The following is a 23,006-nucleotide window of genomic DNA, read 5'->3' on the forward strand; positions in this document are numbered from 1 at the left end:
TCAGGGTTGCAGAATTGGTGTAGCCCAGGAAAACACTGTGGGGCAGGTCTCTTGGCTCACAGAGGATGTGATGTAGAAGGCTGCAGCGTCTGACTGGAAGAACTTAACCCTAATCTTTTTTTTTGGCCTGGCGGATGTCAGAGGAAAGGTTTGGCCTTGTCTTTTGGTGCTCCTATCCCTATAAAGCACTGGGTGGATTGTCACCGGAACAGAGAGATTTCTCTGAACAATTTTTCCTGCACTCTGTAGGCCTTGCTTGCCATGGAAGTGACAAGCGTGTATTGTTTATACTTATAGACTGTGTGAAAATATGTGATGTTTATACTTGTTAGCTGTGTGTCTAATTATAAGGTTTGAGAACATAATATGCTTGTAGTAAGAAAACCTTGAGAACCTAGAGATAAAAGTACACCTGCAGATCTAGGAAAACCCTTAAAAGCAGATTAATTAGAAAGAGGTTTCCATGCCAAGGATGATTTCAGGTCACATGGACAGAGCCTCAGATCCAATAAACTGAGAGCATGAGACACGTGCACAGACTGAGCTATCCAATCATCTTGTTGTGAGCATGTACCCTGAGCAAACTAAACTGTATAAAAGTTAACTGATTTAAACAATAAATTGGACATTGCTTTGATCATATTGATCGTGTTGCTGTGTCTCTGTACCTCCACATTGATAGTGGATGTTCCTGGATGTTCCATGCTAGATGCTGTCTTGAGCCAGAGCTCAGTATGGTGGCACAGGAGGGACAAAGAAGCCACGTCTCTGCGGAGGGCAGGGAGCAGCACAGTGCTGAGCCTGAGGTGCAGAAGGCATGGTATGATTTGTGCCAGCCAGGTGACCAAGTGGTAGCGTCAGTCCATGTGCAGGCTTGCCAGAGCTGCACAAAGTGGTGTTACAGCACCAGCCTCCTGATAAGATTTTTCAGGTTTGGCGGCACGGTGACCGTGATGTGGCGGTTTGCTGAGGAGGCATGTGGCTGCGCAGCTCAGCAGGGTGAACTGCTGCAGGAAGCCGGGGGTGGGCCCCACAGAGCCTGGCCAGCATGCGGCTGCCTCCATTGGCTACCCCTGCTGTCTGGACCAACACCATGCCAGAGTGGCAGACTGTGGCTCTGGACCCTGCACCCTCAAGAGATGCTGTGGTCGGTGCACTGGGATGCACCAAATCTGCCAGTGGCACTTACTGGCAGGCTGCTGTCAGAACCCCCAGCACCATGCTGCAGGCAGGAGTGGGCACAGACTGCTGTGCAGCCTGCAGAGGGTGTCAATGAGTTCTGGTGAGGGGCTCTGCCCCTCAGAAATTTCACGTTTACTGTTGGCTTTTCTTATCTTGAGCAGTCCGTGCATTTCTGGCAGGTGTTCATTGCTCTGAATTTACTCTGCAAGCAATGCCTCCAATGCAGTTGGGAGTGGGGCATGGTCTGACAATGCATGACAGATTAGGTGCCACTTAGCTGTGTTTTGCAGGAGGGTGGCTGATCCGTCTGTGAGTAAGGTTCCAAAAGCTAGGAGTGCCAAAAGCTAGGAGTGATTTTTGTAAGCCAGAAAATGGTAACTTGCCTGTAGGCAGGAGTGGGTGTGCAGGAGTGGGTGGGCTGTCCCTGCCAGGAGTGGCTCTTCCTGCAGAGCAACCTGTAAGCATCCTGTTTTGCAGGCAGGAGAGGTGAAGCTAGGGTCTCCCTTGCACATACCACCCCTGTCAGAGTCCAGGCCTCTCCCATTTCTGCACAGGGTGCAGCAGATCCCACATCTTGGGAGTGTGTCAAGGGACAACACATCTGCCTCTGCCCAGGCCACCAAGAAGGAATGTTGCCAGTCCTCCAGGATGTTCAAGGAAAACGTCCTGGAGGCAGTTGCTAATGGGTGCACATGGCTAGTGGGAGGAGTAGGCATCAGTGTGGGACAGAGCTCAGCAGCAACCTCAGACTTGTATAAAGGATCATACTAAGCCACAGTGCCTGCTGGGTTACACAGCAACCAGATTTTTCCTTCTTTGGGGTATGAGAATGGTTCATGCACACAATTTCTCAAGCTATAAACATACCCCTTCTTGTCAGGACCCAATTCGGTGGTGCTCTATTCAGTGTCAACAATCTCCTGGTTGTCCCACGTCTCATATTGACAACAGGAGCCACAGCAGGTATTTCAGCACACATGGGCAGTTCCTGCACTGACTAGGGACTCCTTTTGAAGGTTTCTTACAGTTGGGTATGGTGTATTCTTGGTGTCTAAGAATGTGCGGTCTCCTACCGGAGCCTCTCCCGCTGCTGGACCTTGAGGCAGTTGCTCTGGGGTCTAGACTCTCAAATGTCTGCTGAAGGCGGCAGCACCTTCTGCACTGGGAGCACAGAGTCACTTCCCCACATGCTGTTTGTTTTCACAAACCCATGCACCCCTAAGGTCTTGACTCTTCTGACAAATGTGAAGTCAGAAGTGAGCCCCAAAATTGTCAAAGGCAGAACAAACACGTGGAGGTGGTGTGATTGTACAGTGTGATCGCACAAGATACCTTCTGAGGAGCACAAAGGGAATAAATATCTTGCACTGCACTGAATGACCTTCAGCATGACATTAGACTCTGTTTTGGAGGACACCGTGTTTCCCTAAGTTTAGGTCTGAAAAATACAGGTGCTTCTCAGCCATCAACACTGTCTGCTTGTTCCTGTTGCCTTGCTGTCTGGTGTTCATTCCCTTTAATGATGTGGACAGCAGGGCCACTGAGCCATCTGGCTATTGGTGACGGGGCTGCTTTTGTGTTCAGCTGGGCTGGGCCTGAGCCCACCTCCCTGCTTTGACACCTGCTGCTGCTAGCTCGATGGCTCGCTGCTCCCCTGCAAGCTGTGGAAGTAGACAGCTGCTGCCAGAGTGTGCTGCTTGTTGCAGGAAAAATGATCCATGCTCATAGATGAGACAGGACAATGTAGCAGGGTGTTCTGTGGAGCACAGCTGGTCACGCGGGTATGCAGCCTGTGAAGGAATGTCTGCTGAGAAAAGCAAAAGGAGAGGAAGGAACTGGGGTTCTCACTTTAGCGCTGAATGTGTGACTCTTGATGCATATTGTGGAAGGAGCAGGCAGGAGGGTGGGCAGGGAAATCAGGATAGGTCACTGGGCAGCAATCTGGGCCATCCCTGCCTGAAGCGGAGACTGAACTGTAGCAAGGAGTGACATGCCTAGGAATGAATACTGAAGCAGATGAGGATGCATCCACATCCTAGTGTGAGCTTTTGGTCATGAGAGCTTCAGCCCATAAATGGACTTGCCTGGCCAGCCTGTTGGATGTGCTGACACATCTGCCTTGTGAATGGAGTTGATTTCAGTCCCTGTTAATTCCTTTCCCAATTTTCCCTAAAGGAAATGGAGCCACAGAGCCATGGGTACCCAGAGCACAGCTTTGGGGTGCCAGTCTGCTGATGAGCTCCTGGTGCCACATGTGCAAATCTGCTTGTTCCCACTGTATTTGTGGTGTTGGTCGTGAAGAAAACGTATCTGAAATAGTCACCAATTTGGGGGAGGTGTTCATAGCCCAACGTTGTGGCCTGAGTTGTGAGGACATTGGGGTCGGCAGCACTGCAGGTTGCTGGTGCCCTGCATCTCGGTGCAGTGAGTGCCAATGAAGCCACACTCAGCCCCCACATTTCAGTGGGAGGACACTGCTGGAAATGATCTCTCATTGTTCAGCTGCATCTTAGCAGCTGTGTTTACAAGGTCACAGCAAATAGGCAGTACATACTCTAAAAGTGAGGTGTCTACATTAAAAGCATTAACAGCTGGTGACATCTAAATGCTGTGTTTTTGTACTAGGAAGCGTCTTTGAAACTGCATCTTCTGTTGTGATCTGCAGAACTGACCTTTCATATGGTGAACGTGACCCCTGGACATCCCAGAGAAGGGATTGCTGTTGCTTCCCTGGTTGCTGGCTGTCATGTAGAAGTACAAGGGGCTTCTAGGCCTTGGGCAATGTGGCAAAATGTGTGATCTGCAGCAGCTGGATGTTGCTTTCCACACATCAGTGGCCTGTCCCAGCTTTGATGGAGGGGTCTGTGGTGCTTCAGGGAAAGAAGGTCTGTGACATCCCTAAAATGAAGTTTCTTGCCATATACATTCTGCCATCCTCTCTCCACCTGATTTCATTCTTATTGGAGGAAACTACCCTGGCTAGTTCATCCTTCTGCAGAGGGGATTTAAGGATCCTCATCTGGGAGAGGCAGTGTGGCTGCTCCAGGTATCTCCCCTGCAGACTGTATCACAGCCTGGATAAACACTGCTCCTGACTCTGTGTGAGCATCATGGGGAGTCCCTGGGAACCAGCAGGGCCAGAGAGGGGGCAGGGGGCTCACTGAGGGCCGAGCACGTGCCTTGGTCACATATTTCCTGTCTTGGGAGCCCTGCCCTGCTCTGGAGGTGTTGGGAGACACTAGTGTCACCAGAGTCAGTAGTGCAGCACAGATGTTTCTGGCTGTGGCTGCGCAGCCTTCCCTGTCATCAGCTGTGTTCAAGTCCCCGCTGCCACCAGCTCCTGTTTGAGATCACCCAGGATTTATTTAGGTTATCTGATGAGGGCACAGTGGGGTTGCTATAAACCCACAGGGCACCCTCACCCGTGTCACAGAATCGTTTGTATTGACGGGGAAACGTTGCTGTGCCGGATGCACAGCTGAGGGGGTCGCCGTGCTCCTGTCCCCCGGGTTCGTGGAGATCTGGAGCAGGGTGTAGGTGTGGGTGCCTGTGTGTGGCCGAAGCTGTTGACGTTGAACAGTCGGGGATCTGCCCGCGGTTTCCTCGGGAGACGCGTGTGCATGGCAGGGCTGGAGCTGCCTCTGCTCCCAACAGCCTTCGGCGTGCTCCCGGGCCCGGGGCTGCTCTCCTTTGCCCGGGAGGGGCAGAGGTGGGGGGAAACCGGAGGGGTGGGGTGGCCTGGGGAGGGGCTGGGGCGGGCACGGGGGGTGGTGCCTCCATCGCACCGCCGGGGCGGGCGGGGCCGGCTGGGTGGGCTCAGCCGGGGAGGTGGTGGGTGTTCCGAGCGGGCGGTGGAGCTTTCCGCAGGAGCCGCAGCCGGTGAGTCGCCGCTCTGGCTGCCCCGGGGCGTTCGGGCTTTCCCGTGCCGTACTCGTCCTGTCCCCGCCGGGAAGCTCCGGAGCGGGAGGGCCGTACTACACGGGGCACCGCCGTCCCACTCCCCGGGCTCCTTTTTATCTCCTCTTTCCTTTCTCCAGTGACACCGCCCACGGTCCCCGGTGTGGGTACTCGCGGAACCGAGCCCTCGCCTCGCGTAGAGCTTCGGGTTTGCTACAAGGCGACTCCGCTTCGTTAATGCAGCCCCGCCGGCTGCCTTGCGCCTCCTCGGGAGATGGGGACCGAGCTGGTTGCAGTCCCTAGAGGCTTTATTCTAACAGGAGCGGGCTGGGGCTGGGGCAGCGGCTCCCGAGGGCGATGGCGGGGAGCAGCAGCCTCGGGATGTAGCGGTTCGGCTGCTCTGCCGATCTCGGATGGTGCTGAGCAGAGCCGCAGGTGCTTTCCCAGCTGCAGCCTCGGACCGGTGGAGGGTCCGTGGAGATCGATGCCTCCAGCACGGTCCCTTGGTATTGATTCACTATTCACCAGTGTGGTGAGAGCTTGTGTGTGAAGCTCAGCGGGGGAGCTTTGCATTGCTCAGAAATAGATGGCAGAGACCAGGTCCCATGTTAGTGCCAGGTGTTACTGCAGTGGAGAGCTGCTGGTATGTCTGTGGCACAGCACCTGACCATCTCCAGCCTGGGGGATTCTTACAGAAAGGAATTAGTCGGAGACCAACCAAGACACACAGGAGAGGACAAAACCACAGTGAAATGATTTCCCTTTCCCAGCTGCAGCTTGTTTTGTGCTGACTCATACATATCTCTTCAGATGCAGCCCTCTCACAGGGACACCTCTGAAAATTGGAGGAAGGTGTTCACCCCTGGATCTGCTGCATCCAAACACAAATCGTGACAGGATAATCATCGGTGTTAGGTAGGAAGACCTTTCATTCGAAAGTCCAGTTTCTTGATATCAGTCAACTTTCAGATTTGTGAAATCTTTGGGCACTTACATTTGGCTGTATTCCTCCCTGGAAAGAGCCTCCATGCAGCCCTTGTCCTGCAGTAATCTCATGGGTGGTTTGGGCTGCTGAGTCTTCCCACATTCCTGGCAATGCACGAGGCTACTGCTTGAGGCAGTCTCAATCTTGCCAGGAGGCTGGACTGGGTGGGCCCTGAGAGGACCGGTTTGGCCCTGCTTTTGCTTTCAGATGGTTGTGCATCAACAAGCCATCAGAGATGCTTCCAGCCTCTCAGTGTGTGTCTGGCTCCATTATGTGGTAGAAACTAAGTCCTCTTCCCAGACCCCATAGCCTGTCTCAGGCTGCTCCTGGTGACTCTCACAGACTCGGTTGTCATTTGCAGCAAGGGAAATGTCTGGAGAAAGCTCCAGGGACATTGTCATTTCTGGGCTTCGTGGTTGGCCCATTATGGGTCTACTAACAAGCAGAAAAGGGGTTTCAAACACAAGATGCAAACAGTATCTATGAGCTTTCCAAGACAGAGAAAAAGCTCTGAGATGATCAGTGGCCAGAATCAGTCACAGAGTGACTGGGGCTATTCTGCTTTTCTTCTGGGGACCCTTGGCAAGAGGAAAGGAAGCAAGAAGGATTAGATGGTGTCCTGCCAGTTGAGGGAACATCTCAAGTCTGTTTCCTGCCTCTCCCCTCACTGGTCAGGTGTGAGAGGTCATGGAGGAATCAGAACCCTTCTCTTGAGGAAAGGTGGGAGCTCTGTATGCACAGGTATCTGGGGAACTGGATCCTGAATTTAGTTCTTCCTGGCTGGAGTTAGTGCAAGCCGACTCAGTGACTGCTGCAGGTGTGGTGCCTCATCACTGGAATTGTTCAAGGCCAGGTTGCATGGAGACCTGAACAATCTGATCTGGTGGATGACATCCCCGCCCATGGCAGGGCAGGTGAAACTAGATGCTCTTTAAGGTCCCTTCCAACCCAGACCATTTTCTGATTCTATAACCCTCTCCCCCACATGCCTACATCAGCACAGGGAGGATTCCTGTTCATTGGAGTGGTTGGGACTCATGCTGGAGGGGCTGCAGTACCAGCCCATGCCTTACTATGCCAGCTTAGGGGACTGTTGTGCTTTAACCCCAGCCAGCAACTAAGCCCCACTCAGCAGCTTGCTCACTCCCCTACAAGTGGGATCAGGGAGAGAATCAGAAGAGAAGAAGCTAGAAAACATGGGTAGAGATAAAAACAGTTTAATAGGGAAAGCAAAAGCTGCATACACAAACAAAGCAAAGCAAAACAAGGAATTATGCTTCCACGAGCAGACAGGTGTTCAGCCACCTCCAGGAGAACAGGGCCCCATCACGTGTAGTGGCTACTTGGGAAGACGAATACCATCAGTCCATATGTCCCCCCATTCTCCTTCTTCTCCCCCACTTTATATGCCGAGCATGATGTCATATGGTGTGGAATATCCCTTTGGTCAGCTGTCCCAGCTGTGTCTCCTCCCAGATTCCTTGCCACGAGAAGAAGAAAAGGCCTCGACTTTGTGTAAGCCCTGCTTAGCAATAATATCAACATCTTTATATTATCATCGTCTTCAGCACAAATCCAAAACACAGCCCCATACTTGCCACTGTGAAGAATATGAATTCTACCCCAGCCAAAACTAGCATAAGGACTCAGGATAATTTCACTCTGCAGCAAGATCCTCACCTAGCACTGCTGATGGCTTGTCATACCTGAATATTTCCTCTATGGAGTCATATCGGGGTATGGGAATATCAAATAGATATTCCCATAGAGTTTGGGTAAACTGCTCTTGGTGTTCTCTTAATCCCTCAGACACCAGTGTCCTTCACAAACAAAATTTAAATGTTGACAGTTTCTGTGTAGTAAAAAGAGAAGCTAGAGGATAGCAAAGAGAGGGGATTTAGCACTTTTAGCTAGGTTAAAGCCCAGGCTGTAAGCACCTGCTGGTACCTCTCTGCAGAGGAGTCTGTGGATCTCTAGAGCTGTCGTGGCAGCACCCTGGGCCTCTCTGAGAAGCTACTCCTGGACAACAGTATCAGAAGCTGATGAATGACATACAGCTGGATGATGTGGGACCTTGCTCCTGCTGAGGGTATGCCAATCAGATTGGTAGCGGGAGAAAACTAAAATGGAGCTCTTGTGGGGGAGAGAAGTGGTGAAATGGAAAACACTGGTACCTGCTGTAGTGTCTTGGTACCACCACAGACTTTTGCATAGAGTTATTGGTCCTCAGGGGCAAATGAGATCAAGAAACCTGCCCTGGTAGAGTGGCTGAAACTGGCCTTTGGGCCAACTGCAGCTGTGTTGTGGTGGGAAGTGCTGATCAACTCTGCTGTGGTTCCAGCAACTGAGGTCCCACATGAGGCTTTGGAGCACTTGAGGAGGGAAGGGGTGATGCTGACAGTCCTTTCCATGCTGTTCTACATCACGGCTCCATCACAGCCTGCAGGAATTCAGTGCCTTTCAGATGAGTCTTGGGTCCAACAGAAAGAGGCTGCAAGAATATTGGAGGCTTCATATACATGGATTAGACTGAAAATTACCAGTAATTACGTTTAGGGTAATAATATCAGAGAGCTTTACTCAGATGCATTGGCCTCACTCATCACTTGGTCTTTAAATCAAAGTAAAGCACTTTTCAGAAAAAGATGCTTGAGCTCAACATCGGTGTGGCTGCTGGAGGTAGTCAGGGTGAGAGTCTGGTGCTTATGGGAGCTCAAAAAAGTACTGATCTCTTCTGGCCTCAAAAAGTCTGTTCTACATAGAAGGCACAACCTATAATATCCTTCCTGGTCTATTTTTGTTCTCAAACTTTATGTTTTCTGTCTTCTCTTGGCTGGTGAGTGGCACCTCTTGGTGCTAGTCAGGTACCCTCTCACCATATTAGACTGGCCTGAATTTCATTTCTGTTCGCTTGTAGGAGTAGTGGTATTCTTTGCCTGTCTTCCAGTTGATACCATCAGCGTAGCTCCCATGCACACCCATCCAGTACATCCCATTCAGGTTTGAGTAATGACAGTCATTGTACCACCACGCTCCTTTGTATTCTGTGGCACAGTTAAAGGAGCTCATGTCATTGTCCTGATCTGTTGTTGAAAATGGCATGTCCCCGTGGTATGATAAAGAGTCTCCTGCAGAGAACACACATTCACAGTTACTGCAGTAAGGATCACAAACAGGACCTTGATGTGCCTGTGCAACTTTGCTGGGCACCAGTGGCCCTTGCTGGGTGCAAGGCAAATTTTTTAAATCCCGCTGTAATCTTGCCCCAGTTGCCCAGGTTTCTTCCTTGGTTCTGGACAAAAGAAGTATCCTGAGCTCTGCCAAAACACACAGACAATTTGTCTATGCCTGTGAATCAAATGGGTCAGATTCTCCTCCCATGTACATAGGTGTCGCTTCTCTTGCACTGTTCAGGTTCTCTGCAGACACACTGGTGTCTGAAATACTAGACAGAATTGCAGTGTAAAAAGCCACATAAATGCAGTGCACTGGTCTCTCGGGTGTTGATTTCACTCATTCTTTTGTGAGGGATATTGAATTTTGAAGAGAATTTGGTTGCTTTTTAAAGAAAAGCAAAACATCAGGTATTAAGAGGATGCAGTGCTGTTGCTGCAACAGCTGAACAGCACCCCAGCCCTGGAAATGCCAAACTTTCTGGTCAAATATTTCCTGCCAAAGTAATCAAAAGCAGAACTTGACCTGGCTGCTACAGAGCTGTTGGGAAGGTCAGTTGGATTGGGTGCTGCTCAGGACCAGGCTCCACACTTTCTGTTAAACCCTGTGGCTGGGCTTGTAGGTAATGCTCTGGGTCACATCTCTGTGATGGGCGTCTCTTTCCTTCCCTGCACCTAGAGGTCATGCACTAGAGGTACCATGGCCAGTTTTAAAAAACTGTTTTAAAATGTAGCTGGTACAAGGAGTTTGCATGATTCAGCTCTGCATTATAGATGCCGAGCACTTCTGAAATGCTCTAGTAAAACAGACTTTCCCAGAGAGCTGCTTCAAACTTACCGGCATTTCCACCAAGGAAATCCCCTAGAACTAGTCTGTATTTCTCAGACTCTCCCAAAACTCTGAACGAAGCATACTTGGCAAAATAGTAGTTGTTCTCAAAGTCTCTCAGGTCAATGCGGAGTTCACAGGGTCCTAGAAGAGAAGGTTGGCAGCAGTGGTGCAGAGCTTATGGTGGATACATCCCTGGATGTCAGGGTGGGGGTTTTAATGAGCCGTGAGCTATCTTGAGAGGAGCTTCCACTACTTCAGAAATTATGTTTTATTTAATATTCCCACAGAACCTCCTCTACATGTGATGGTTTTCTTGGGAAGCACCTTTTCAGATATGATGGTGGGTGGTCATGAACACTGAAAGCTACATGCCCAGGACTCCTGCATACAGACTTCAAAACCTTCGTGTGGACAACATGAAGGATAACCAGTTTCAGTAGGAAAATGTTTTGGCCTGTCTCCAGGATAAATCGTGCAGCCAGCTCATTCTCTTTCTAGAATACTTGTTTGTTTGTTTGTTTTTAAGAATACAATTTCCTGTATGTAATAGTCTGCAAGAACCTACATTGGGATTAACAGTGGGGGGCATCAAATGGATGCAAGAAGCTCAGAGGTCTTTAATGATCCAATGTGGTACAGGCGTTGTACTCTCTTGGCCCCAGCCTGGGACAAAGGCAGACCTTACCCAGCGAGGTGAGGAAGTGGATGTTGTCGTTCCCCATCCAGAACTCTGTCAGCTGATTGCCAAAGCCTCGTTTGTATGAATCCCAGTCTCGTAAGAATTTCACTGACCCGTCCCAGCGCCTCTGGAAAACCTACAGGAAAGGAGACCCTCAACCACACCAGCTCATCCCTCACCCAAAGCGTACACAGCACTTAAGGTACACAGCCCCCTGCATCAGGACACTCCTGCGGGTCTCTGGGGAGCAAACCTCATAAGAGTCAGTAAGGGATCCCTCAGTAAGGGATGTCCTCCATCTGCCCTTGGAAATGAGGAGGAAATGATTTGCTGATTTAAGCAGGGAGTGGCCAGAGTCTGCTCCCAGAGACAACTCCTGGGAGATTCTCCTGCATCCACACAGGGACTCACACTGGCTTGCTGATGTGAACCTCAGCTGTCTGCTCAGTCTGTGTTTTCCTCCCGTTTGTTTCTACTTTGAAGCCACCATTTGCAGCCTTAACAAAAATCACTATTTGAACATAAAAACCTCCCTCTCTCATCCTACTCACAATCCATCCCCCACCATCTGTGTCCATGTCGCAGAAGACAGCTGTAGCATTGCAGCCTTGGGGGTAGATGGTGTACCAGCCGCTCAAGATCTTCCCTTTGCCCAACAGTTCTTTGCAATTCCTGGGTTCTGTGCAAATCAGAGAAAGAGATCAAGTGGAAGGAGTTGTAATGTGCTCACTGCATCCAGGGAGCACACCAGCCTCGAGGCTTGAAGCCCTTCAGCACTCAGCTAGCTCTTAACACTGCAGGACCCTGGCATGTGGCTGTTGGGAACTAAACCCTGCCATGATTTCTGAGTCCATATATTGCAGGGGAGATGGGCACCTTCCAAGAGATTGTCTAAGGTGCTCAGAGTTCTCTCATTCACAATGACTCTCTTGGGGGTCTGGGTGATGGAACTGCTGTGAGAAGGAATTTGTCCAGACTCCAAAATGTTTGGAGGACACAGAGAATGTATGTGGAGTTGTCAGGAAAGGAGTAGGGATACAGAGAAAGAGCTCCCTGGGATGCAGCGGTGAACAGCGTTCAGATCATCCTCTGTGGATTGAATCATAGAATCACAGACTGTTTTGGGTTGGAAGGAACCTAAAGGTCGTTTTGTTCCACCCCCATGCCATGGGGGTGGAGGGGATACCTTCCACTAAACCAGGTTGTTCCAAACTCAATCCAGCCTGGCCTTGAACTCTTCCAGGGAGGGAGCAGCCACTGCTTCTTTGGGCAACCTGTGCTAGTGCCTCACCACCCTACTCAAATAGTTTCGAGTGAAGAATTTCCTCCTAATATCTAATCTGAATCTCTCCTCTTTTAATTTTAAATCATTTCCCCTTGTCCTGTAAATGCCCATGTAAAAAGTCACTCTCCAGCATTTTTATAAGCACCTTTTAAGTACTGAAAGGCCACACTGAGGTTTCCCCAAGACAGAAAACACTTCTGAATATATATATATAATATATATGTATACATATATGTACATATTATGAATATTTTTTTTTTCCTTCCCCAAACCACATCTGCTAACAGAATCTCAGATTCACAAGTGACTGGAATGGTCCCTATTAGACAACCCAACCTACACCTACATTTGTATCTGTCATAGGGAAAGTTTTGGGAGATGATCTCAGATGGTGGTGCTGGTGGTGCAGGTGACCCAGTGTGCTGTCTGATGCATGGATGCACAGCTGTACCAGGCTGTCTTGTGGGCATGTGTGTCCATCCTAATGGAGGTCTGGTCCTGGACTTGGCCTTTTCCTTATTAGTCAAATGTTTTACATGCCCAGTAAACATAAAAGGGCAGAGGAGTGCCTGTAGGAAATGTGTTTCGGGGATGGTGGGTGATGCATCTTGGGATTGGTAGTTTCCAAAGCATACACACATGGGCAGTGTGAGTCCCATGGTGGTGGCTAGGCAAATCACATGTCATCCGAAGGTATAAAAGGTGCTGTTTTCTTCTAATAAATGGATTTGGTTGTTGGAAATCCATGCAGCCAGGTCACCTGCTTATTTATTATATTAATAAGCCATACATGGCGCCCTAAATGTGAGGGCTTCTCCCTGTAACAGGGAAACATAGACTACCTTGCAGCAAGGAAAATTGTGAGTGTGTTTGCCACTAGCTCGTTTTAGGGCTCAGGGACGCATACCGAGAAAAAAAACAGACTTCAGTGCAGAACGTGGCTGAAGGACACAGAACTGAACCGAACTCGAAAAAATTGAAAGTGCACGTGCCAGGGGAAGAGTGGCGGAGAACAAAAAACCAAGAGGATGTGGAGAAGAAAAGCCGAGAAAGCAGCAGTGAACGCGAGCCGAGAGAAGCGGTGAGAAACGAAACCACCAAAAACCAAGGCAGCGAAAAGCCGAGAAGCGGTAAGACCGAAAGCCGAAACGAATTGGTGAAAAAAGCGAGTGGCGAGAAAACGTACGTGAGACGAAAGTGGTAAGAGAAAAGGTAAAAAGGCGTGGGGAATTCGGTTTCCCGGGACATAGAAAGGGATACAGAAGCCTTGTGTCTCTTGCCAAAGAAACTGAGTTACAAACTGTTATTACTGCTCTGACTAATGCTGTCCAAGAAGCAGGGTTGCAGGTCGCTCCAGAGAAGATCCAACGATCTCAGCCCTGGATCTACCTTGGATGGAGGATCACACAGCAGGAGATCTCGCCCCAGCCACTTCAGATTAAGGTAAAGGACACTTTAACCTTAAACAAATTGCAGAAACTTTTAGGAGCCATCAGCTGGCTAAGGCCTATTTTAGGCTTGACCACAGAGGAGCTGCACCCCTTGTTTTAACTGTTGAAAGGCAATCCAGACTTGACATCTAGTCGATCTCTGACTATGGAGGCAAAGCAGGCGTTACAGACATGTTCTAAGGCAATCAAGAGCAGACAAGGCAGAAGGAGAAATCCTGAACTTCAAATCTGCCTTGTCCTTGTTCCTAGCAGGTTCCAACCATTTGCAGTTTTGTTTCAGTGGGACCAAACTGAACTGGATCCACTGAGGATCCTGGAGTGGCTGTTTCTGCCCCATTCACTGCCTAAAACTGTGTGGACAACTAACAAATATTTGTCAAGCTTGTCATTATAGGCAGAGGATGGCTACAGGAGCTGGACGGACAGGATCCATCGATCATCTACATCCCGGTGATGAAGGACAGCCTCGACTGGCTGCTGGCTGAAGACACTGGATTCCAAGCTGCCTTGGCAGGCTATGATGGTGACATTCCCATTCACTACCCTAAACACAGGGTTTGGGCAACTTACCCTTAAAAGCCACAACCAGATGCCAATATCAGCCAGTAAAAGGCCTCACGGTCTTTACTGACACATCAGGGCGGTCCAAAAATGCTGCAGAGACATGGGTACACCCTGCTACAGGACAGTGGGAACAGGAGGTACAGACCATAAACCATGGTTCTGTACAGGTCCTAGAACTTGCAGCTGTTTGCATTGCCTTGGAATTCTTTTCAGATCAACCTATTAATACTGTTAATGACTCTTATTATGCAGCAGGTTTGGTTTCACATCTCAAGGCTTCCTTCCTTCGGGATGTTGCAAACCCATATTTACTCGTTGAAATACGTGCTGTATGGGTTCTTGTCAATCACAGAAGGTTTGATTTTTACATAATGCATGTTAGATCACACACGGAAATGCTGGAGCCCGTAGGAGAAGGGAACCAAAGGGCAGATGCAGCAGCTAGGTTCACAACAGTGCCTAGAATGCTTGAGCAGGCTAAATTGTCTCATTCCTTTTTCCACCAGAACGCACGTTCTCTGAAGAGACAATTTCAAATTACCATCAATCAGACTCGAGACATAGTTTGTCATGTCCAGACTGCTAGAAAATAAATCCAATGCCATCCCAGGAAGGAGTTAACCCTAGGGGACTAATAGCTAATGAGGTATGGCAGACAGATGTTACACGCATACCAGAGTTTGATTGGATGAAATACGTTCACGTTGCAGTCGACACGCACTCCAAATACATAACTGCCACTGCACACACTAGAGAAAAGGCAGGGACATAATAAGGCACTGGCTTAGCTGCTTTGCAACGCTAGGGACACCAAAAAGGATAAAAACTGACAACGGCCCAGCATACACTTCAGCAAAAGTCAAAACTTTCCTGACAGACTGGGAGATCTCTCACTCCACAGGCATACTGCATTCACCCACAGGACAGGCCATGGTAGAGAGAGCACACTGTACCCTAAAGGACATGCTAAAAAGACAAAAGAAAAGGGGAGTCTATCTGTAGCCCACAGGAGTGTCTGTGGAAAGCAGCATATGTCATAAATTTTTTAAATTGTGACAGTGCTGAGAAAAGCAGGTATGAGAGACAGCACAGACCTCAGGCATTCTCCTCTCTCAGACCACTGGTCATGATAAAAGATTTAATCTCAGGGCAATGGGTGGGACTGGTGGATCTCGTGACGTGGGGAAGGGGATATGTTAGTATATCTACAGGTAAAGAACTAAAATGGATTCTCTCCAGGTGTGTCAGACCCTACATAGGTACACCCTCACAGCAGCAACAAGAACCAGAGTAATACAGAGCGAAGAATCTGCAGATAGAGATGCACACCTGATGTTTACCATTTGATAGTTGATGTTTACCATTTGATGTTTACTACTGTTAACTGTGAAAATTACCAGTGTGGCAAAATACAGTTTTGCTAAAAGCCATGGATGTGCATGTGAGGAATGGGTGCAGTGGCCACCTGTGTGTGTGCGTGAGTGAATGAAAGAGAGTTGTGTGAGTGTATAAGCACTTTAAAGACTAAACCTTAAAAGGGTAACGTTACCTCAGCCACACGGTCACGCTAGAAGAATTCAGTTCATGACGTTTACCCTGTTGTTGAAATAGAGTTGAGTTTTCCCTTTTCTACATAAACCCTGAGATAAAGGTTACATAAGTACTCCCCGGTAATGCCAAAACCCTCATATCAATAAAGTTGTTGTTTATCCCAGTTGTGTTATACTCCTTAGGAAAATAACAGTTCATGTTCATATTAAACAGGTTCAAAAGGTTAAAGAGAAAATTTCTAATAAAAAAGTAAGTTTGTTGAAGAACCAAAGTAAGCAGTGAGCTGGGTCATTGTGATACTATGGTAATTGTTAAAGGTTTTACATTTTTACATTTTTTTAAAAAAAATGTACTGTTCTATTATTTGCACTGTTCTATGATTCACCTTAAATATTAAAGTCGGGGGAGATGTAGGAAACATGTTTCAGGGATGCTGGGTGATGCATCTTGGGATTGGTAGTTTCCAAAGTATATTCTGACACACATGGGCAGTGTGAGTCCCATGGTGGTTGGCTAGGTGAATCACGTGTTATCCGAAGGTATGAAAGGTGCTGTTTTCTTCTAATAAATGGATTTGGTTGTTGGAAATCCATGCAGCCGGGTTGCATGCTTATTTTTTACTTTAATAAGCCATAAGTGCCTGGGGCAGCAAGGGGCTGTTCAGTGGCATCCCAGTCCCTCAGGTGTTACAGCAGCTCTGATCTGCCTGAGCCCCTGGATGTGATTGTGGCCACGCAACACCCAATTTTAGCCAGAGCAGGTTGTAGCTCTGCTTTTAGCTCATGGAGTCAGATGGGCCAAAAGAAGCTTCTTTGTTTTCTTTTTCCCTTTTTTTCCCAGTGATCAGGTTAATCTGATCACTACCACACATGTGAACTCCCCATCTACGGAAACTTCCCACTCCAGCAAGTGGAGGGGTATAACTGCCTTTTAAGTAGCTACATGTCCATACGGCTCTTTCCAATGGTTTCATCTTGGAAACCAGGACACTGAAGCTCCAAGAAACTTAGACCTCCTCCAGGTCTATCTCTCCCACACAGAGGACAGGAGACCCGAGTAGTGCTCAGAGGACATGACTTTCCTGGCCAGGCTGGAGTACAAAATAGACCCACAGAAGCTGCATGTACCTGTGAGAAGCAAACGGGTTAACTGTGATATTTTCTTACTCCGTCCTTTAATGTCACTCTGAATTTTTTCTTATCTCTGTCCTGTCCTGATTTCTGGTGTAAGTAGTCCACCAATGTCCACTCTGCAAAGCTGATAGTGGCATGAAGACCTAGGATGAAACTCACCCCATATTTCTGGAAATCCAGGCTCTCCTTTTGTTCCTGTTGGACAAACAACACCACCAATTTTTCTTCGACTTCCACACTCAGCACTCCCCTCCCCTAGCAGTTGGCATCATTTGCTTAGACAAATGTAGCTGCACTGGAGAGCTGTGATATTAGGGAAAGGTCTTGGCTCATCTGTGCTAAGCATGGAGAAAGGCATGGAAAAACCAGGCAGGAGCTGCTCCCAGGTCCACCAGAGGAGACCCACCTGCCCATCTGCACAGACTCAGGAAAGCACAGGGGGGCATGTGGGAACTCAAGTCATAGACCCCTGAAACTACCCCTATGACACCCAGCACACCGAGACACTGGAAGCAGCTCTGCAGGTTGCCCAAGAGTAAATGGGGTGGCTGCTAGGTGGTACACAAGCTGATGGTGCCAGGTAGCAGCACCAGGTGCTGGAGCTGAGGGCAGCACTTGTTGATGAACAGCTGGTTTGGGAGGGGTCTTGCCCACAGCACCTGGGCCGGGGCTGAGCCTATGATGGGGCACAGCTGTTACCAAAGAGCTCTAGTGGGGTACTTCCATTTCTCTATAATTGCTCCCATCTGGTGTGTTGTTCCAGAACAGTACAAGGTGGAAGTTTAACAAAGTAGCTCACATGCTAAATTCAGCACAGCATGATTTACCTTTCAGTCCTGGGAAACCAGGCTCTCCAACTGTTCCTGCAAAACACAAGAGGGAAATGCTCATCACATATGAGCAATGTAAATGAATTACTGTGGTTCCCCAGATGGCTGCTCCAGCCCCTCCATATGTCCCAAATGTACAAGAGAACCTGTCAAGAGGTGCAAAGATACGGTACTCAACTGAGTATCCCAGGTGTCGCTGCCATGCCAGTCTGGCTGTTCTCTTGATCAGCAGTATCTCTCGGATACAGCAGGAAGATCAGGATAGAGGGAAGAGAGAACTGCTGTGCCACCTCCTGAAGTGTATGGGGGATTCACAGTTCCACTTCAGTGACTTTTTGTGCGGGGTTTCTGTTTATAGTCAGCCACTTCTGAGATTTTGTGCAATAGCTGCTTTTTCAGTGGGTTTGTCCATCTCCTACTAGAGTTTCAGTTCAAGTCTTTGGTGCATTTGGCCAAGCTATTTTCCCTGCTAGTCAGTGCACTGGTGCTCAGTTCCTGGGTGCTACCTTGTACTCGTTTCTTTAGAAGAGGTACTTTTTCAATATTTGTAGTACACAGGCCCTGCTGAAGATCCTAAGCACAACCTGGGTGATGAAAGCCAGTTTCTCAACAGACATGTTCCTCTTTTCAGGGGTTCATCCTATTACAAGAAAATCTCACCCTGTGATGGATGTTTCCTGGTGGTTTGATCACATCCTTCTGATCAAGTGGGCATCAAGCACTGACTCCAAGCCTGGAGGATGCTGGAAGCACTGAGCATCATGCCTCTGCTTCAGGCCTCTGAGACGAAGCTCTACAGCGAGTTTCAAAGTTCTCAGAGCTGTGGGGTATTTGGGCAGGTTTGTTTTGTGGTGGAGGAAGGTTAATGTAGGAGTGGGGAATGGGGAGAGGCCTGATTTTAGGAGTCTGTTAAGGATCAGTGTGAACTTAGAAGAGTAGTATCTTCCTCTATGCTGTGGTTCCACTCAAGGACACTGTGCTCACTCCATGCAATAGCCATACCCCAAAATCAGGCTTTCAGTATGCTACTTCAGGGCTGTTTCTTGGACTATGGCCAACCAAGTCTCCCAATGCGTGTCCTGAGCTTAGGGAGATTTATGGATTAGAACTGAATATGTTACGCATTACCTTTTGCACCAGGTGGTCCTGCTTTCCCAGGGAATCCCTGATCTCCCGTTTCTCCTGCAAAGAAAGACTCATTTTTTATGTGCACGTTACAAACTGACCAGAAGAGAGAGGTCACAAAATCTGGGAGAGCTGAACCTTTGCTTTCACAGAAGAAAGGGAGATGGGTTTTGTTAATTACGTTCAGACTTGCAACATAGTTTACTCTTTTACCTTACTCCTTTTCTTCTGCTGAAACCTCACTACACTGGTACTGTCAGTTTAAGTCTTAATCTGCAGTTCACATAAAAATTTCTATGAACTTTTTATATCGTGGAGCCTGTCCATGGATTTGGTGGATATGCTCCCTCTGCTGATGTGATTCACCTTCTCCATGAGTTAGCTATGAAAATCCTGAGGGAACACCATCTCCCTTGCTTCCTGGGGTAGAGGATGCCAGTACAGTTCTCAAACTATTCCCCAGGAAACATGCAGGAACATCACAGCCTCCCTCCCATCCAAAGTGTTCAATACAGACACAGAGAATAAATGGATTACTTTGTTGCAAAGAAACAAATGAATTATGACACTTAGCACCCCAGGATCACTTTATGACTTTCAGACTTGTGACAGGGCTCAGGGAAGAAAAAGGTGATTCCATGTGTACCAGCACATGTCTACTTGGTGTTGTTTTCCACTCCTATTTGATTCTCCAGTTGCTAACAGCAGCCAGTGCAAAGGCTGCCACTGCTGCAGCCTCATCTGACTTCTCCTACTTAAAGCAAAAATGCCGCCCCATATCACAGTTCTCATCATTGGCTTTAGGAGTGTCATAGGTTTATTTGTTCTAAAAATCCAAGCAGAAATTTTCCTTTCACCTGTCCCACTGTAAAAGGTGTTGAACAAGGGAGGCGGAAGGATTAATTGACTATACAAAAGAACTAGCTGGTAGACCTACATTTGAGGCTGATAGCTTTCTCTAAGGCTGGGGGGTGTGTGTGGGGAGGGGGGGGGAGGTTGGGGGGAAGGAGTTTTTCCTCCCCTCCTCTCTTTGAAAAGAGGCACTTGACTCTTCTGCCTTAATGGCAAGGGCGTGTGTGTGTGTCTGTGTGAAAAGCTCCGAGGCCGTCTTGCTCTCGACATGGTCATCTGGCTGCTCTCTGGCCTCGGCTTGCCTGCACGCTGCCCTGTCTCCAGCCTGAATCTGCTCAGAATTCATCAGGGAGTTTGTGCTCATCGATGAAAAAAGTGGAGCCCTGACCACAGCCAGTCACAGACAGCGTGAGTTTAGTGGGAAGGAAACCGCCCTTCTTTCCCCTCTTCCCCTTCCCATCCTTAGTGGGGGAGAAAAACCTCCATTTTTTGGTTTCTCCCGTGATCCGGGGCCCCCACACAGCGACCACCAGAGCCAAAAAGCGCCCCATGCTGTCCAACACTGAGCAGTGCAGACTCTGCTCCTCCAGGATCCAACAGCGCTCCTGCCAACCGTGATTAGATTCGCGCTGGAGGACAGAGGAGTATCAAACTGTTTCCTTTTTTGAAGGAGACTTTTGGGTACAGGATGACTGTTTAGTTTTTTTGTGTTCTTTTGCTGCTTTTGCCAATACACATATATCCTTTAATAAAGGGTTGTTACTTTTCTTTTTATTCCATACTTCCTCGATTAGAACCTCTTAATTTCAGATTTACAATTGCTGAGAGAGAGGGGTTTGGTCTACCTCATAACTCACCCTTCTTAGCAAAACACTTTCAGTCTCATTAAACCAAGACAGGGGTCTCACCTTTTTTTCCTGGGAGACCTGGTTCTCCTTTTGGGCCAGACACACCTGGGATACCTGGGCATCCTTGGAGAATGGCAAGTCGGTCAGCATCACCCAGTCCCACTATTCTCACCTCTGAGGAAATGAAGATAGTATTTGTGGAGATTATTAGGGTTCTGAAACATTTTGGAGAGGAAGCCAAACACTCTGAAGTTGAAGAACAACTCAATCAAAAGCAATGACTGGAAAATTGGAGGTGTTGCGTGAATTAACAGCTGTTATATGAATGGCATTGAAGATCTCACATATTAGAGGAGCCAGACTCTGAATCTCTCTTGCCTCAGGAGAGTTCAGTAGGAGAAGAGGCTGATATATATGAAATGTATATGACATTGCCTGACAAATATACTGCAGCTTAATAAAACAAAACCTGAGAGGTGCACCAACGGGGTATTAACAACGGAGTAAGTGACACTGATGGATCTGTGGACTGTAAGCGTTCTTCTAAATTTCCTGATGGCAGGTCAGTTTGAAATTGCCCCTATGGCCTTCATGAGGAATACAGACAGAACACTGCATTGAGCAGCATCCCCAGGCTTCCAGGGTGCCTAGCACCCAGCAGGCATCCACCAATACTCTGTATTGTTCTGCATCCTTTGGTAACTGTGCCAAGGTACCACTGAAAAAACCCTTAACCAGGATGGAAAATATCAACAGGGACAGCCTGTTCCTAGAGGTCCCGCTGGTGACTGGGGAAGGATGTTACATCTTTAATTGGAGGTTTCTTTGTTAAGTGGTTGCTGAGACTTCAGCCTCCCCCTCCTCCCACTTGCAGTTGAATTTAAAAAAGCATAGAAGGAAAAAATCATATGCCTCTTCTCCCCCCTCAAGGTCGTTCTCTTATAGGGAGAAGTGGGACGGCAGTAATATTTGTGCTCCACTCACCTGAGCAGGTGTCCTCAGCATCACAAATAGTCGTTGTCAGACTGAGCAGTAACAGGAGGGCTGGAGCTGCCCTCCCCATGGCCAGCGCTGCTCTCTGCTCTCTGCACAGTTTCTCTCAGCCACCTCCCAGGGACTGTGGTCAGCACTGACCCATCTAAGCCTTTTATATCTAACAAAGAGCTCCAGTATAAGCTCCACCTCTGCACTTGCCCACTGGGGCCTGGCTAGGTCTCAAGCTGTTTCCCTGATAAGCCACTTTCCACGAGTCCGTTTGGAAAAATCTTGCCCAGCTGCCCCCACTGCCTCACCTCTGCCCTGTTAAAATTCTGGATGGCTTTCCCTTTTCATACTGTGTTTCTAGAGAAAATGAAACTGCAAAAACTGGTTTAGCTAAGTGTAGACATCCTTCCTCATCCTGCCTGCTACCCTTTGTGAATAGCAGAACTTACTATGTAGATGGGGAAAATGAGTCACTGGGAGTAAAAAACCCAAGGTCAGCTCAGGCCAGAGGCAGAAAGAAGTACAGAGCCTGGCTCACACTGCAGCACTGCCTGCCCACCAGTGCAGCACCACTTCCCAACCCTTCAAAGGGAGGCTTCTGTTTATCCATGAACCATGAGTGTCATGGAATTCACACTCTGTGCATCCAGGAAAGGGTAGGTAGGCGGAGCATATTTGAATTTTCCCCCCCACCTTTCCATTCTATTATCAAGCAGAATCTCTTGTTTGCTTTCTTGTTGCTGTGCTCTGCTCATTTGTGGCAGCGTTACTAGAGGTCCAATATGCTACATATGCAGTTCCTGGGATGAAATTAGATCATCATCTTTCTTCCTTCAGAAGGAAGCCTTCCAGAAGGAAAGAGAAAACGGGTTAGCAGGTGCTAGGGAGGGAGAGATCTGTGCAGAGCAACTCTAGGGTGACTGGGAACTTGTACACCTCTCTTTTCTCATCTGTACAGCCCGTGCTGCCCATTTGGGATGGACCAAGAGGCAGGTGAAGGAGAAGTAGAGCCAGCCCCAAGCACTGAGAAGCTTTCTCATGCCCAGTGCCTCTGCTCTGTGTATGGAAAAAGCTGCAATACCTTGTTCCAATTATCTAGAGGCAAAAACATTTGCCTTCAGCTGTTCCCTTTGGTAAATCATTCCATAAAAGCAAAGGCCTTGCAGATTACCCCGTTGTTATAGTCTCTCAAGGGCTTGAGGCTAAATCTGTCCCAATTAAAAAATAATATAAAAACCCCCAAACTTAAGAATGGGTTTGCCCAGCTTTACCCAGTTTTTCCATCAGGAGGATCCAGCTCTGGTTTGGGCTGAGATGTGCATTATGGGGACAGCTGTGATGTGTCTGCTCACCACTGATGCATTCAGTGGTAACAGCTAGGTGCATCCAGCCTGTGGAACACCATTTTCTCCCCACTTTCATCTCAGAGAGCAGCACTGTCCTTGTCGATGCAGCTACTTTTACTTGGAAGCAGAGAGGAAACTACCAATGAAAAAGCTCAGTCCAAAGTAGGTCAGACTCCCGAGGGTAGATTTTGAAATTAGCCCAGTGATCAGTATGTCCTTAATTGCTTTTTCTCATCCCAGCACCCGGTAAAGATTGCAGAGGGCTGATCATTTATAACATCAGAAATTC

General features: G+C 48.4%; 1 protein-coding gene across 2 annotated transcripts; it reads right to left on the minus strand.

Moving 5' to 3' along the window:
- Positions 1-8,513: 8,513 nt before the first annotated feature.
- LOC113958624 (ficolin-1-like) lies at positions 8,514-21,497 on the minus strand. Of its 2 annotated transcripts, XM_027667026.1 has the most exons (9): positions 21,372-21,497; positions 20,448-20,561; positions 18,691-18,744; positions 17,560-17,595; positions 16,892-16,927; positions 11,300-11,427; positions 10,755-10,884; positions 10,076-10,210; positions 8,514-9,192 (listed from the first exon to the last, which is right to left on the minus strand). In XM_027667026.1, exons 1-9 carry the CDS (start codon positions 21,448-21,450, stop codon positions 8,945-8,947), a joined length of 960 nt encoding a protein of 319 aa, XP_027522827.1. In that variant the 5' UTR covers positions 21,451-21,497; the 3' UTR covers positions 8,514-8,944. The 2 variants fall into 2 exon arrangements, with proteins under 2 accessions (XP_027522827.1, XP_027522826.1); XM_027667025.1 differs by lacking the exon at positions 18,691-18,744 and having other exon boundaries at positions 21,372-21,492.
- Positions 21,498-23,006: the final 1,509 nt, after the last annotated feature.

Source organism: Corapipo altera, unplaced genomic scaffold (assembly GCF_003945725.1).
Source record: "Corapipo altera isolate COAL_440 unplaced genomic scaffold, ASM394572v1 93, whole genome shotgun sequence".
Lineage (NCBI taxonomy): Eukaryota > Metazoa > Chordata > Aves > Passeriformes > Pipridae > Corapipo > Corapipo altera.